This window comes from Hypanus sabinus, chromosome 10, assembly GCF_030144855.1.
Source record: "Hypanus sabinus isolate sHypSab1 chromosome 10, sHypSab1.hap1, whole genome shotgun sequence".
Classification (NCBI taxonomy): domain Eukaryota; kingdom Metazoa; phylum Chordata; class Chondrichthyes; order Myliobatiformes; family Dasyatidae; genus Hypanus; species Hypanus sabinus.
In genome coordinates this window covers 5,620,008-5,636,491 of record NC_082715.1, presented here as the reverse complement: position 1 = coordinate 5,636,491, position 16,484 = coordinate 5,620,008, and the positions used below count along the sequence as shown (strand labels likewise).

General features: G+C 37.9%; 1 protein-coding gene across 1 annotated transcript in view; it reads left to right on the top strand.

The window, feature by feature from the left end:
- Window positions 1-16,150, top strand: part of ufl1 (UFM1-specific ligase 1) — a 102,478-nt gene extending 86,328 nt beyond the window's left edge. The window contains exons 17-19 of the mRNA XM_059981385.1: window positions 3,192-3,277; window positions 7,141-7,321; window positions 14,870-16,150. Of these exons, the coding sequence (XP_059837368.1) occupies window positions 3,192-3,277; window positions 7,141-7,321; window positions 14,870-15,091 (489 nt within the window). The 3' untranslated portion in view covers window positions 15,092-16,150. The remainder of the gene's footprint in view (window positions 1-3,191; window positions 3,278-7,140; window positions 7,322-14,869) is intronic.
- Window positions 16,151-16,484: the final 334 nt, after the last annotated feature.

The following is a 16,484-nucleotide window of genomic DNA, read 5'->3' as shown; positions in this document are numbered from 1 at the left end:
CAAGCACTCTATGTAAAAGCCACTGAAATTACCTGGAAGCACAAAGAGCGCTTCTCCAATATTCTTCTCAGGATGGGGACATTTCATACCATATGTAATGCCTTAGCCATCCTCAGAAAGTGATGTTATGAGAATGCAGGGTGACTTGGACAGGTTGGGTGAGTAGGCAAATGTATGGGAGGTGCAGTTTAATGTGGATAAATGTGAGGTTATCCACTTTGGAGGCAAGAACAGGAAGGCAGATTACTATCTAAATGGAGTCAAGTTAGGAAAAGGGGAAGTACAACGAGATCTAGATGTTCTTGTACATCAGTCAATGAAAGCAAGCATGCAGGTACAGCAGGCAGTGAAGAAAGCTAATGGCATGCTGGCCTTTATAACAAGAGAAATTGAGTATAGGAGTAAAGAGTTCCTTCTGCAGCTGTACAGGGCCCTGGTGAGACCCCACCTGGAGTATTGTGTGCAATTTTGGTCTCCAAATTTGAGGAAGGACATCCTTGCTATTGAGGGAGTGCAGCGTAGGTTCACAAGGTTAATTTCCGGAATGGTGGGACTGTCACATGTTGAAAGATTGGAGCGACTGGGCTTGTATACACTGGAATTTAGAAGGATGAGAGGGGATCTGATTGAAACATAAGATTATTAAGGGATTGGACACGCTGGAGGCAGGAAGCATGTTTCCGCTGATGGGTGAGTCCAGAACTAGAGGCCACAGTTTAAGAATAAGGGGTAGGCCATTTAGAACAGAGATGCGGAAAAAACATTTTCACCCAGAGAGTGGTGGGTATGTGAAATGCTCTGCCTCAGAAGGCAGTGGAGGCCAAGTCTCTGGATGCATTCAAGAGAGAGTTAAATAGAGCTCTTATAGATAGCGGGGTCAAGGGATATGAGGAGAGGGCAGGAACGGGGTACTGATTGTGTATGATCAGCCATGATCACAGTGAATGGTGGTGCTGGCTAGAAGGGCCAAATGGCCTACTCCTGCACCTACTGTCTACGTAATGCCTTAGCCATCCTCAGAAAGCGATTTTGGGATGCTGGTCTAAAGGACGTATGCATAGAGACTGGAATTGTCGCAGAGGGGTCCATCAATGGAGTCCTTGATGGTAAACAGTACAATCGTGCTGTCAGGGTCCACAAGTACATCTATAAAGCACTGATGAGACTCGCATGGGCAGAGTTCACACTGTGGGTTGAGGACAACATTCCAGAGCGGGGTGGGATGATCAAATCATTCTTAGACCAAGTGAATGACGTGGCCAGTGACTTGAACCAACAGAAGTTGAACAATCTGCTGCAAAGTCCACTCTGAGCTGAGCTGATAACCCTGTGGACAGACTTTCTGGAACACCTCCATCACAACAATGGAGAGCTATCCGCATTCTGGATATCATACATTGACGTGGTAGAGAACGTAGTGCTTGGGCTTCTGCGCGCCTCTCGTGAGGGGGACTGGGAGTTACACCTCCACGCTATAAGAACCATGATCCCATGGTGCTTTGCCTATGAAAAAACTACCATTGGTGTAATGCTATCACATATTTTCTAACTTTAGAGATGTATACCTTGCTTAAAATCACTATGAGTATTATTCCCCTCAGATGGTACCCACCAACCCTACTGGCTCACGGACTAATATGGACATCAAAAGAAGAATGGGGATGGTAAAAGACACCTTTAGGAGAATGAAGAATATACTGACCAACACTAAACTAGGCATGACACCCGCCTCAGAGTACTGAAATGTTACGTTTATCCAGTTATGTTTGATGGTTCAGAATGTTGGACAGTATCTAGTAACATGAGGAAATGAATTGAAGCAGCAGAGATATGGTTTTTGAGGAGGATGCAAAGAATATCATGGACGAAACGAATATCGAACGAGGATGTCATGAACAGAGCAAGCACAAAAAGAGAAATATAGGAGATCATGAAAAGGCAACGTGACTTCATTGGACATGTGATTAGGAAAGAGGAGTTTGAATGCACGGCAATTATGGGAAAGATTGAAGGGAAGAAAGCAAGAGGAAGGCAAAGACCAATGATGATGGAGACAGCAGCCAGAGAACTGGAAATTAATACCAATGAATTGATCCACTTGACCTGAAACAGGAGTGTGTGAGCCATGGCAGTCAAAGCTCATAGCACTTAATGACAGTGATGATGATATTCAAAAAAACCAATAACTATGAAAGAATGCACCATGAACTTCCTTGTGATGTTGGAATTAAATTGTCTATTACTATTTTCTTTCTTTTATTAAATTCTCAGAGTACTTTTCACTTCATAAAGTTCAGTTATTTCAGTGAATTCATGGATATAGACTGAACTAAATATCTGTTCAGTTTCTCAGTGTCTTTTATTCAGGAAGTAGTGTTAATATAATGTAGTATCTATTCTATGAGATTTTCATGACTGAAGAATTAATTAGACTATAGAGATTAAATAAGATGTGACAACGATCTATTTACAAGATTCAAGATTGGTTATTGTCATTCCTCAGTACATGGGATTAAAGAAGAAAATGATTGTTACTCTGGATCTGATGTAGCATAAAAAACATGATAAGCATAAAGAACGCATTAAAAATTGCAAAAAATATAAAGGCAATTCTATAAAACACAATATACAATTAACTGTTATACACATATACAAATTGTATGTACATAAAGTGATGCTTGGTGATGGGTGGTGGGTAGTTAATGGATGGAGGAGTTGATCAGCCCGATGGTTTGGGGAAGTAACTGTTTTTGATTCAGGTGGTTTTGGTGTAGCTGCTCTACCTTTTCGATCAGAATCACAGTCACGTTTATTCCCATTGACATACGTTATGTATGAAATTTGTTTTGTGGCAGTCCAAGATATAAAAAATTACTATAAATTACAAGAAGATTATATTATCGTAATTTATAGTAATTTTATGCTATTTGATAACAGGTAGAGAAAACTAAATTCGGTTAATTTTAAGCTTCTACATGTATAAATTTGAGATTAGAGAAAGCAGTTAATTCCAGCTCAACATTTCTATTTAGCCTACACTTGAAAGTGGTGAAGCAACAGAGCCCAAAAGCAATGAGTACTCGTCAAAAGATTTAGTGAAGCATTAAAATAGAACCAACCTCTTTAGAGAAAATTTTCTGATTGAGTTATTCAGGGCATTTGGTTGACTGATTTCTTCCATTTCCTTTCAGAGCATTGAGGAATTTCAATCTGTTTTGGATGGCGCGACAGATGTTTGTGGAATTATGCTGAAAAAGGTGGACAAAAAGAAAGAAAGGTAAAGTTCAAAGAAAAAGTTTCAAACTGGGAAATATAATTTCAGAATCATGTAGTATCACTGACTGTTGTAAAATAATGTTTTTTGGCAGCAATACAGTGCAATACATAAAATAAATGATATATAAATTATAGTAAGAAGTATATATTTTAAAATTAGTGCAAAAAGTGAGTTAAAATTCGTGAGGTAGTGTTCATGGGTTCATTGACCATTCATAAATCTGATGGCAGAAAGGAAGTAGCTGTTCCTGAAACACTGTGTATCTCCTCTGTTGCTAGTAATGAGAAGAGGGCACGTGCTGGGTGATGGGTGTTCTTTGTGATGGATGCCGTTTTTCTTGAGGTATCGCCTTTTGAAGATATCCTCATTGTTGTCCATGATGGGAGTTGGCTTAGATAACAATTCTCTGCAGATATTTCTGATTCTGTGTGGTGGTCCCAAAGGTAGAGTGAATTTTCTAGGGTAAAGCTAAGTGTAGACCCTTTTAAAGAAAACAGTAAGTAGCAACATGTTACCTAGAAATTGGACGTTTGGAACTTTCTTTGATTTGTAAATATTGTCTGGGTGACAGAATGGAGGTGCATCTCTACCAAAAGAGGTGTGAGGCGCTCCTTCCCTCCACTAGCCTGCAGGTCCCCTCTGGGCAGTGTAGCACCTGCTTAGCCCCAGATCAGAGTCACATGAAGCCATGGGAACAGTTGGTGGATGGTCGCATGAGCAGCTGGTGTTATGCAACCGCTGACGCCAGGCAGAATATCTCTGAAGAGTATTGATAACGCTGGGGTCACCCATCTTGTAAAAACACGGCCCAGAAGAAGGCAGTGTAGAAAAATTTACCAAGAACAATCATTTTCAGGAAAGACCATGATCGTCCAAGTCATATGACACACCACATAATGAGCGAATGAAATAGTGTCTAAAATACACTATTTTCCAGTGTTCAAGGGTTTGTTTCCAATTACAGTGAAGTTCCATCCATCAGGAAATTGGACCAGGCACATCCAAGAAAGCTTTCATTCGTCTTTGATGTTTCTGTCGTATGAGGACATCGTCTGTGTGGTATTCCCTTTAAAATTAACAAGAGAAATTGGGTCCAAAGGCCACATCTACCAACAATTATAATAGTGCACAGTAGCCCACTCCCATCTCCACTTTTCCATTATCTCACGTACCAGTTGTCAGTCATTTCCGTGCATTGCATGGTGAGATCGCAAGAAATGTGCAGACCAGCTTGCGTGGGTGAGTGTATGGATGATGTAAGCAACTGACATCAATTAAAGGTATAAATCATATTTTAATAATCTCAGGTGGAAGCTATGGTAAGAATGTCTTATTCTAAGGCTGTTTCTTCTTTATCCTTTCCAATGCAGCACTAGCACAACACACAGCATCCAGGTAAAATGTCTAAAATCCATTTTCTAGCCAACTTTTTAAAAACGTCCTTGAAGCACACTTGCGTTTTGAACATTTATTTCAGGAAGGTAATTTATTTTCAAGTACATTTATTATCAACGAATGTATAAATCATACAACCTTAATTTGCTTGCTCACAGGTAGCCACAAAGCAAGAAACCCGAAAGAACCAAATTTAATGGGAAAAAAAAGAATAAAATGAAAAATAGGAGACCAAAACTGGATGCATAAGAGAAAGAAAAAAAATACAAATCGTACAAATAATTGAAGCGAACAACATAATTTGTAATGTTTTTTTCTTTCTCTTGCACATTGAGTGTTGGTCTTTTTATTTTTATTCTTTCTGTTCTTTAAATTGGGTTCTTTCAAGTTTCTTGCTTTGTGACTGTATCATAGAATATAGAATATATAACAGTGCAGCACAATACAGGTCCTTTGGCCCACAATAAAATGCCAGCCTTTTAACCTTTCTACCCGCTCCCTCCTATATAGCCCTACATTTTTCTTTCATCTATGTGCCTATGTAAGAACCTCTGAAAGGTATCTAATGTTTCTACCTCTACCACCACCCTTGTAGTTTGTTCCATGCACACATCGATCTGTAAAAAAATTACTACCACTGACATGACAATTATGGCATATTTGTAAATGGCTTAGCATGAACTAGATGGGCCAAAGGGCCTGTTTCAATGCTGTACTTTTCTATGACTCTGCTTTCCTTCAATCACCTTCTCTGTTGCTATCCTGGGGAAAAGATGTTTGCTACCCACTCAGGATACACCCTGTCTCACCTTATATTCAACATCATCATTATGTGTTGTGTCATATGACTTGGGCAATCACCTTCTTTCATCTGTCTTTTATCCCCCTTAAGGCTGCTTGCTGTTCTTCATTTCTCTATCCATGATGATGATAGTCCTTGGCAAATTTTTCCAGAGAAGTAGTTGCCATTCCCTTCTTCTGGGCAGTGTCTTTACAAAATGAGTGACTCCAGCCATTATCAACACTCTTCAGAGATGGTCTCTCTGAATCAGTGGTCACACAACCAGGATTTGTGATACGCACCAGTTGCTCATACAGCTGTCCACCACTTTCTTCCGTGGCTTCACATAACCATTAACCGTGGGTGGGGGGTAGCTAAGCAGGTCAAGCTAACCTTGCCCAAGGGTGACCTGCAGGCTAGTGGTTAGTGGAGGAAAGGAATGCCTTTCACCTTTTTTAAAGACGTATCTCCACTCTGCCACCCATTGTATTATTTGTTCTATTTAATTTACATTTCCTCAGCTACTCAAAATACTTACACTCTTAGTATTCTCTTGGCAGTTTATCAAATAAAAAATGTAGGTGGTTCTTGAGCACCACACAATTTTGGAGGAACTCAGCATCTATGACAGGGTATAAACAACGTTTCTGACCAAGACCCTTCTTCAAGACTGAAAATGAAGGGGGCAGAAGGCAGAATAAGAAGGTGGTAGAGGAGGAAGAGTACAAGATGGCAGATAACACACACGCAAGGCTGGAGGAACTCAGCAGACCAGGCAGCATTTATGGAAAAAAACTACAGTCAACTGTATTCTTTTCCATAGATGCTGGCTGGCCTGCTGAGTTCCTCCAGCTTTTTGTGTGTATAGCTGGGATTTCCAGCATCTGCAGATTTTCTCTTGTTCAAGATGGCAGATGATAAATAAGTGAGACCAGATAAGAAGGAAGCTTGGGGGAGTTGGGATGAAATAAGAAGCAATAGGTGGAAAAGGTAAAGGGCTGAAGAAGAAAGAATGTGATAGGAAAGTAAGAGTGGGCAACACAAATAAAAATAATTTTTAAAAGTTGATGCAAGGAATCAACGTTGACATTGCACAGAAGAACAGGTGAAGCCTGGGACAGATCACCCACCACCATATTCAATATGTTGAGGGAGATGCGTTAGGGACATTTAAGAAACTCTTAGACACAAATTATATTATCACAAAAATTATAATTATATTATAATAATTATAATAATGATATTATCATAGAAAAATGGAGGGCTATGTAGTATGGAAGGGTTAGGTTGATCTTGGAGTATACTCCAAGATCAGCACAACATTGTGGACCAAAGGGCCAGGACTGGTCTCTAATGTTCCATGTTTTAATACACTGGGTTGCTTGAGGTGTCAAGTGATCTACTTAGAACACAGAACAACATTGCACAGCACAGGCCCTTGTGTCCTACTCTAATATCAATCTAATGCTTCCCTCCAACAAAGCTCTCTAATTTTCTCTCATCCATGTGCTAAGAGACGTGCTGAGTTCTTCCAACATTCCATTCCGTGTGGGTGTGGCACAAGATCTGCAGAATCTCTTGTGTAGACAGTAGATTCCATTTTCGGACTGGGCTCTGTAATTGTTAACTCTGCTGACATCACTCTGAAGCGTAAGTTGACTTTCATCCACAATGTCCTCTTGTCTAGGCAGGTCCTGTTTCAGCACCGGCAGGCATTGCTTGAACAAGTCAAAGGCACCGAGGACCCAGCGCTGGTTCTGCACCTGACCTCCGTTCTGTTGTTCCAGCTCTCAACACACCACATGCTTCATGCACCTGGCAGATGTGTACCACAGGTCATCAGCTTCCTCAGCAGCAAGATTTCTGAGGTAACTTCACAACCGCTCAACGTTTTGAAATTGCAGCTTTCCCTTTGAAATTTACACTCTATTAGGCACCTCCTGTGCTTTCAAAGTAAGTTTATGCCAAAATATGTAAAGCACACAGTGGCCACTTTAGTAAGTACTTCCTGTACCTAATAAAGTGGCCACAAAGTGTATGTTCATGGTCTGTTTCTGTAGCCCAACTACCTCAACGATTCAGAGATGCTCTTGTGCACATCACTGTGGAAACGCATGGTTATCTAGTTCCTGTCAGTTCTTCTCTGACCTCTCCGCTAACAAGGTGTTTTCCCTCAGACCTGCCTCTTACTGGGTAGCTTTCTCTAAACCCTAGAGACGGTTGTGTATGAAGATCCCAGGAGCTCAGCAGTTTCTGAGAACTCTGTCTGGCATCAGCAATCATTTCACAGTCAAAGATCACATTTCTTCCCCATTCTGATGTTTGCTCTGAACAACAACTGAACCTCTTGACTATGTCCGCATGCTTTTACCCATTGAGTTGCTGCCACATGATAGGCTGATTGTATATTTACATTAATGAGCAAGTGGCCACTGCAAGTATACAGGTAAGAAGGAATTTTTTTAACCAGAGTGTAGTGAATCTGTGGAATGCTCTGCCACAGACTGCGGTGGACATCAAGTCCGTGGGTATATTTAAAGCAGAAGTTGATAGTTTCCTGGTTGGTTGGGGCATCAAAGGATATGCTGAGAAGGCAGGTATATGGAGTTGAGTGGGATTTGGAATCACCCATGATGGAATAGGGGAGCAGACTCGATGGGCTGAAGAGCCTCATTCTCTTACATGTTACTGCAATTTTAGTGGAAAATAAGGCAAACTTTCCATTAAAACTGATTAACGCCAGCAAGGGATTAAATATTGCCGCATCGCAAAGGAAATAATAAGACCATAAAATTATAGGAGCTGATTCATCGAGTCTGCTGCGCCATTCAATCATGGGCTGATCCAATTCTTCCATTTGTTCCCACTCCCCTGCCATCTCCCCATACCCTTTGATACCCTGGGTAATCAAAAACCTATCTACCTCTGCCTTAAGTACACCCAATGACTTGGCCTCCACAGCTGCTCATGGCAACAAATTCCTTCAACACTCCGGAAGAAGCGAAGAAATTTGTTGAAGAATATCGATCTTCTAGTGCAACTTGAACTATGAGTTACATTGAAGATTTTTCGGAGAGAGGATGCCATCTCATTTTAAGTTTTAACCTATGAAGCTGGGTTATAACTTCTTATCCTGATCTACGGGTCTGGTTTTTTTTTTACTACTATTATCATTGTTTATAGATGCTGTTTTAAGTTTTATAATATCCTTTTTTATACACGTTTGTATTTTGTAATAATGAATTTTTTTTTTCAAAATGTCGTTTCTTCTTCCCATAAGACTTTGCTTTTTGTAAGAGTTTATTTGTTTGCCTGTACTTAGAAATGGGGCGAATGTTTTGAATTTTTTTAGTCTTTTTTTATATATACTGTAGTGTCTATTAAATCTTTTTTTTAATTCTATTTTGATAACTTTTTTACTAAATTTTTTTATTAGATTGCTGAATTCATATTCTGTAATATGGCTTTTTCAAAATGTCGTTTCTTCTTCCCATAAGTCTTTGCTTTTGAAACGTCATCTTTCTTGTATTTGAATATGGAATTTTTTTTAAAGGTATATTACACTTTCAAATTTTAATGTTCATTTTTTTTATTAATGATTGTTTTACTATATTAGTTTTTTTAATCTGACTGATATATATATTTTTTTTTGCAACCCTATATCTTAATCTGGGTGTTATATAGTTTTTTTTTAAATCTTTTTATGGAGCTGCCATCTTGAAATGGGGGTAATATTAGTATTAGTTTATGCGCCTGCCGCTTGGCTTTCTTTCAAAGGGTGGGGGGAGGGGGTAGGGATCTTTTTTCACGCTTTTGCTTTTTATTTTTTTGCTTTTAGTTTATGGGCCGACTTTAAATTATTAATATTGTTGAGGTGTCATGATCTCCGGTTGCTCCTGAATCAATTTTCCTTCTTCCTAAATTATGGGTTATGTGTCTTTTTAACTTTTTATGATACACACAACTAATATTGGTATGATGGATAAATCTATTAACTTTATCTCTTGGAATACTAATGGTTTAAATCATCCGATTAAATGTAAAAAAATATTTAAAGTATTCCATAGATTGAACGCTAATATTATTTTTGCACAGGAGACCCATATTAGGAGGGAGGATAATCAATGTTTTTTTAGGTTCTGGAAGGGTCAACAATTTCACTTGAATTGTACCGCTAAAATTAGGGGTGTGTCTATTTTTATAGACCCCTCAATTTCGTTTACACATCATGAAATCATTTCTGATCCACAGGGCAGATTTTTGTTGATAACTGGTTCACTTTTTAATCGAAAAGTCGTTCTAGTTAATATTTATGCTCCAAATTTTGACTGCCCTGAATTTTTTAAACGTTTATTTACTTCCCTTCCTAATTTGAATGAATATATGTTGATAATGGGTTGAGATTTTAATTGTTGTTTGAATCCTTCGATGGATAGATCTAAACCTATTCGAACTCTTCCGAATAGATCAGCTTTACTTATTAATTCTTTTATGGTCGATTCGGGAATTACTGAAATATGGCGGTTTCTGAACCCTAAAGATAAAGAATTTTCATTTTTTTCACATGTATATCATAGTTATTCTAGAATTGATTATTTCCTTATTGATCATCGTTTATGAACAGATGTTACTGATTGTAAATATGATTCTATTGCTATTTCGGATCATGCACCTTTGAAGTTATCTATCAAGATCTCGGACTCTTCCATTAATACTAGATCTTGGAGACTTAACGCTACTTTGCTTCAAGATCCAGAATTTATTACCTTCATAAAACAACAAATTGACTTATTTTTTTCAACAAACTATACCGAAGAGATTGACAGAGGAATACTTTGGGACTCTTTCAAGGCTTTTATCCGTGGACAAATTATCTCATATTCCGTTGGTAAAAGAAAACAAAGATATTTAGATATAGCTTTATTGGTGGATAAAATTAAAGAAATTGATAAGATTTATTCCGTTACTCCTACCAAAGAACTTTATAAGAAGAGAGTTGAGCTTCAAATGGAACATAGCTTATTATTCTTCAATTGAGAATCAATTAATTAAGACCAGGGCTCAATTTTATATTCATAGTGATCGAACTGGTAAATTGTTAGCTAATCAATTAAAAGTTATTTCGACTAAGCGACAAATTATTAAAATTCGTAAACAAGACGGTAAGACGAGACAAGGTTGTCCTTTAAGTCCTTTATTATTTAATATTGCATTAGAACCTTTAGCCATTGCTATTCGTGAATCTCCTAATATTTTTGGTATCACCCGTAATGAGAAGTTATACAAATTATCACTTTATGCTGATGACTTGCTGTTATATATTTCTGATCCTAATAGGTCTATTCCCGCTATTTTATCCTTGTTGGCTCAATTTGGTAGTTTTTCTGGTTATAAATTAAACTTAGATAAGAGTGAATTATTCCCCTTAAACGCGCAAACCTTATTGAATGACAGAATACCATTTAAAGTTGTTACTGATAACTTTATCTATTTAGGTATAAAAATATAAAGATTTATTTAGACTGAATTTTTTACCTATGCTTCATCAAATTCAACAATTTACTGCAAGATGGTCTCCCTTATTCTTATCATTAGTTGGTCGGATTAATGCTATTAAAATGATGATTTTACCGAAATTTTTATATTTATTTCAAGCCTTACCAATTTTTATTCCTAAATCTTTTTTTGACAACATTGATTCAAAAATTTCCTCATTTGTGTGGCAAAATAAAAACCCCAGGTTAAGCAAAAGGCAATTACAAAAATCTAAAAAAGATGGTGGTCTAGCTTTACCTAACTTTAGATTTTACTATTGGGCGAATAATATTCGTAACCTAACGTATTGGAAACTAGATTTGGACTCACCATTGTGTCCACAGTGGGTAAATTTGGAATGTAGTGAGGTAAAGGGATATTCTATATTCTCTGTTCTTGGCTCTTTTCTTCCTGCTGATTTAGTTAAATTCAATAAGCAGATATCTAATCCTGTTATCAAACATACACTACGAATTTGGTTTCAATTTCGTAAATTTTTTAATCTGAAAAACTTTGTTCTTGATAGCCCTATTTTACTTAATTTTTTTTTTCAAACCTTCATTGACAGATCAAGCTTTTAGCATATGGAAAAGGAAAGGTATAAAATGTTTTTGTGATCTTTTTTTTTGAAGGTACTTTGATGTCTTTTGATCAACTTTCTAACAAATTTAAATTATCTAAATCTAATTTTTTTTTAGATACTTACAAATTAGAAATTTCTTACATAAAGTTCTTCCATCTTTTCCCAATTCAACTCCATTGGATTTTTCAGATTTGATTTTCACCTTTAATCCTTGTCAGAAGGGATTAGTAGCTTTTATTTATAACATGATTATGAAGATACAACCAGAAATATCAGATAGAATTAAACAAGAATGGGAAAAAGAACTTCGATACAATATATCAATAGATAAATGGGAAAAAATTTTGCAAATGGTTAATTCCTCTTCTATATGTGCTAAACATGCTTTAATACAATTTAAAATTGTACATAGAGCTTATATGTCTAAAGATAAGCTTGCTCGATTCTATTCTCATATTAACCCTCAATGTGACAGATGTCACTTAGAAGTGGCTTCATTGACCCACATGTTTTGGTCATGTCCCACTTTACATAACTATTGGAAGGACATTTTTGGCGTCATTTCCTCAGTATGGAATATCGATTTACAACCTCATTTTATTACTGCAATTTTCGGTATACCAAATGAGGATGGTAATCAGTTTTCCCCTTCAATCAGACGAATGATTGCTTTTGTAACATTAATTGCTAGAAGGTCTATATTACAAAACTGGAAAGAAGTAAATCCTCCTACCACATCTCAGTGGTTTTCTCAAACTATTTCTTATCTGAGTTTGGAAAAAATTAGAAGCACTATTTTTGACTCATCAATTAAATTTGAAGTAACCTGGGGACCGTTCATTCGACATTTTCATATGAATTAATTTGACCTTTTTCAGACCCTCTCTCCGCTTATTCTTGTTCAGGTATGGAGTTCCGGAGTTTTTTCTTGACACTATCACATACTTATAAACTGTTATTATTGCCCATGTTAGTTTAGTTTAGTATTTTTTTTCAATATATATTTTCTTTTATATATTTTCAATTTTTTTTTTCTTTTGATGATTATTTTTGTTTTTTTTTCATATATATTTATATAGACTTGATTGATTAATGTACCTTTTGTTTGTTGATGTTTAATAGGATATTATTATCCTATTACTCCACTGGTAACCGGCAGCCAGCCAGAATAGCATCCCTTAATTCCCTGGCCTTCTGAAAAACCAAGTACGCCATGTCCACTGCATCTCCTTTGTCTATCCTGCTTGTAGTTTCCTCACAGAATTGCAATAGATTAGTCATGCAGGATTTTCCTTTCTGGAAACCATGCTGGCTATGGCCTATTTTGTCATGTGCCTCTGGATACTCCATAATTTCATCCCTAACAATCGATTCCAACAAATTCCCTACCACTGATGTCAGGCTAATAGGTCTATAGTTTCCTTTCTGCTGCTCCCACCCTTCTTAAGTAGTGGAGTAACATTTGCAATTTTCAGTACAGGGAAGTGAAGTTTGTGTGGTGAAAATTATGACTGAGAAGGTGCTCAGGAAGCTTCATGGTCTGAGGGTGTAAAAAGGGCCCGAAGGATCATTGGGACCCGAGTCACCCTAATCACAAACTGTTCCAGCTACTACCATCCAGGAAACGGTACCGCAGCATAAGAGCCAGGACCAACAGGCTCCCGGACAGCTTCTTCCACCAGACCATCAGACTGATTAATTCATGCTGACCCAACTGTATGTCTGTTATATTGACTATCCTGTTGTACATAATATTTATTATAAATTACCATAATTGTACATTGCACATTTGAACAGATGTAACATAAAGACTTCTCATGTGTATGAAGAGTGTGAAATAATAGTCAGTTCAAAAAACCAGTTCTTAATGATGGATACTGTCTGTTTGAGGCATTGCTTCCTGGAGATGTCCTGGATGGTAGGGAGGCCAGTGCCCACGATGGAGCTGACTGTAGCAGCTTATGTAGATCCTGTGCAGTGACCCTCTCCCATACCAGACAATGATGCAGCAAGTACCTATCTAACAGTCTCGTAAATACCCCTAAAGTAATCTACTTCATGTATCTCTGATGTAATGAAAATGTAATTTAACTCAAGGGTATGTAGGAATTTCTTAACAGAAAAATGTGTAAATCTCGGGAATACTCTCCCCCCGAGAGCAGTAGCGGCTCACTGACTAGTATGAGAGATCAGAGGGTTGAGGGCCTTGGAGAAATTGCTCAGAGAATGTTACACCCTGGCCAGACAGCCATAATCAATATTAGAAGGTGGAGCAGGCTCGAAGGGCCAAGTAACTGACTCCAGCTTAAAAGAGATACTTAATATGTTTCAGAAATATAGTTTTGTTTTTAAGATCACAAAATTTACTCCAAGCAGCCTGAATAGATGGAACCTGATGCAGTGCGCTGTCTAGCTGCTAGTTTTGAGAGGAGCCAAAGCCATGATTGAATGGTGGAGCAGACTGAATGGGCTCAATGGCCTAATTCTAATCTTATGTCTTATAGTTTTGTTATTTATAAAATAATAGCTCATTAAATAGTTCTGTAAATTTTAGGGACATTTTCAAACACAAATTGTAGCTGGTGTTAGATTGGAGAGGTGGGTTCTCCATCTTGTTGCTGGGTATCCCAGTGTGATCAAGAGTCATGTGTACAGACTTGGTGGGCTCCAGTGACGAAGGACAGGGATGGGTGTACCTTCCTTTGGGTTACAGCAGATCTGTGTAAATTTAGCACCTACCTAGAGTGGCTGACCACTGGCACTTAAGCAGAAACTTCTTAAAGCCTGTGTTTCCCAGTCACTCATGTAACCCACATTGACAACCATCCCTCAAGCACCCCAAGCTAGTGTCAGAAATTCCCTCCTTAAACTTATATTTGTGTGTGTCTTTCTTTCTCTCTCTCTCCCTCCCCTCTCCCTCTCTCTCTCCCTCTCTCCCCTCATCCCCTCTCACCCCCTCTCTCTCACCCCTCTCCCCTCTCTCTCACCCCTCTCCCCTCTCTCTCACCCCTCTCCCCTCTCTCTCACCCCTCTCCCCTCTCTCTCTCCTTGCCCCCTCTCTTTCAGTCTCTGTCTCCTTGCCCTCCTCCCTCTCTGACTCCCTGTCTCTCTCCCGGTCTGTGTTGGAAATTAAACATTTGGCTGTTTAAACGGGAATAAGAATTGTTACAATTCCTACATGAGAGATTATTAATATATTTGACAACACCAACCACACCTTAAGTCAGAAAATTGGCTGGAACAGAATCAAAGCCTGACTGAAGTAAGTGAGATCTTTTGTTATTTTTTTCTCCCTCAGGATCAATACAAACTCCTAGTGAAGTATCAAGGTCTAGTAGTGAAACAACTTGTAGGTCAACACCGAAAAAGCAAAGAGGACGAGGACTCTGGAGAACGCAGCAACCTTGAGAAAGATGCAGAAAGTGATGTAGAGGCAGTTCGAAAGGAGCTGCAAGAATTAACTCCATTTGTCAAAGATCTCGTGCTGAAAGCCAGAAAAACTTCGGTGACAGAAGAGTGAAATGAGATCTTGTGGAATGACTGAATTTACCAATCAGTATGTACATTAGAGAGTTATAAATGCCATTTAATATTGAACAGAATAAACTGCCATAGATCATCTTGATTAAATTCATAACAATCCTTTTAATAAAATGTTGTACCTACAAGTCCTATGTATTTTGGATTGTAACATGAACATTTAATAGCTGGATGTAACAGTGATATTTTTCTTAATTGTCTAATACAATTCAGATACAGAGAAAAAATTTTACCATTCTGCTCAGATGAACTCTCGTTAATCTGTTCATTCTACCATATTTATTTGAATATTCTTGACTTACAAAATAGAAAAATAAATCTGCAGATTGATAATGCTGCCAAATCTCACTGCGCCATTCTACCAGAATCTTCACAGAAATGGGCTACTGTTTTAGTCCCACAAAAAGAAGCTTTGTTGCAAAGGAGTAAACAGTCGATATTTCAGGCTGAGACCTTTCATCAAGTCTCAGCCCGAAATGCTGAATGTTCATTCATTTCCATAGATGTTGCCTGACCTGCTGAGTTCCTCCAGTGTTTTGTGTGTGTTGCTCTGGTTGTCCAGCATCTGCAGAACCTCTTGTGTCTCTGATGCTTCAGAATTTTTCAACATATCATTCTACTGGTAGCCTGGTAAGACACAGTACTAGCAAGTGTTGTCCAAATGGTGTAAAGCTGAAATAAATTGTTAGAGGCTATTGTAGACAGGAAAAAAGATGTACAAAAACAAGAGGGTTGTGAATACTGGAACTCTGAAACAGAAAAATGTCATAGTTGGAAGAAATATTGAAGTACTGAAGAACTACCCAGTTCTGATGAGAGGTCAGTATAAAACATGAGGTGCTTCTCTGCAATGCCAACTGCCTCAGCTGTTGAGGACTTCCAGTACGTTTCTGTTCTTATTTAGGAAAAAACAAAGATAGTTAAAAAAAAATATTGGTGTCACCTTGCACCACAATGTCTTAAATAGCAAACAAAATTCAAAGCTTGATAATCTGGAATAAAAATACTTGATTAAAAACTCATTGATTTTAAACATTAATATGGATTCTCTTTCTGAATTCTTTTTCCAGCATTTTGTTTCAGAGTCACACATGATTTTCTTCTCATATTTTCCTGTATTTTTGACTAGTACTCTGGAGAAAGCAGCAACATTGAGAAAGATGCAGAATACAATGTAGAGACCGTTCAAAAGGTGCTGCAAGAATTAACTCCATTTGTCGAAGATATGGTGTTGAAAGTCAGAGAAACTTCAGTGACAGTAGAGTGAAAATCCATTGGAAATGAGATCTTATGGAATGGCAGTGCAGATTTTGGCCAAATGTCCTATTTGTTTTATAGTCTTACAGCACATCCCCTGAAAAACAGACCAGAGA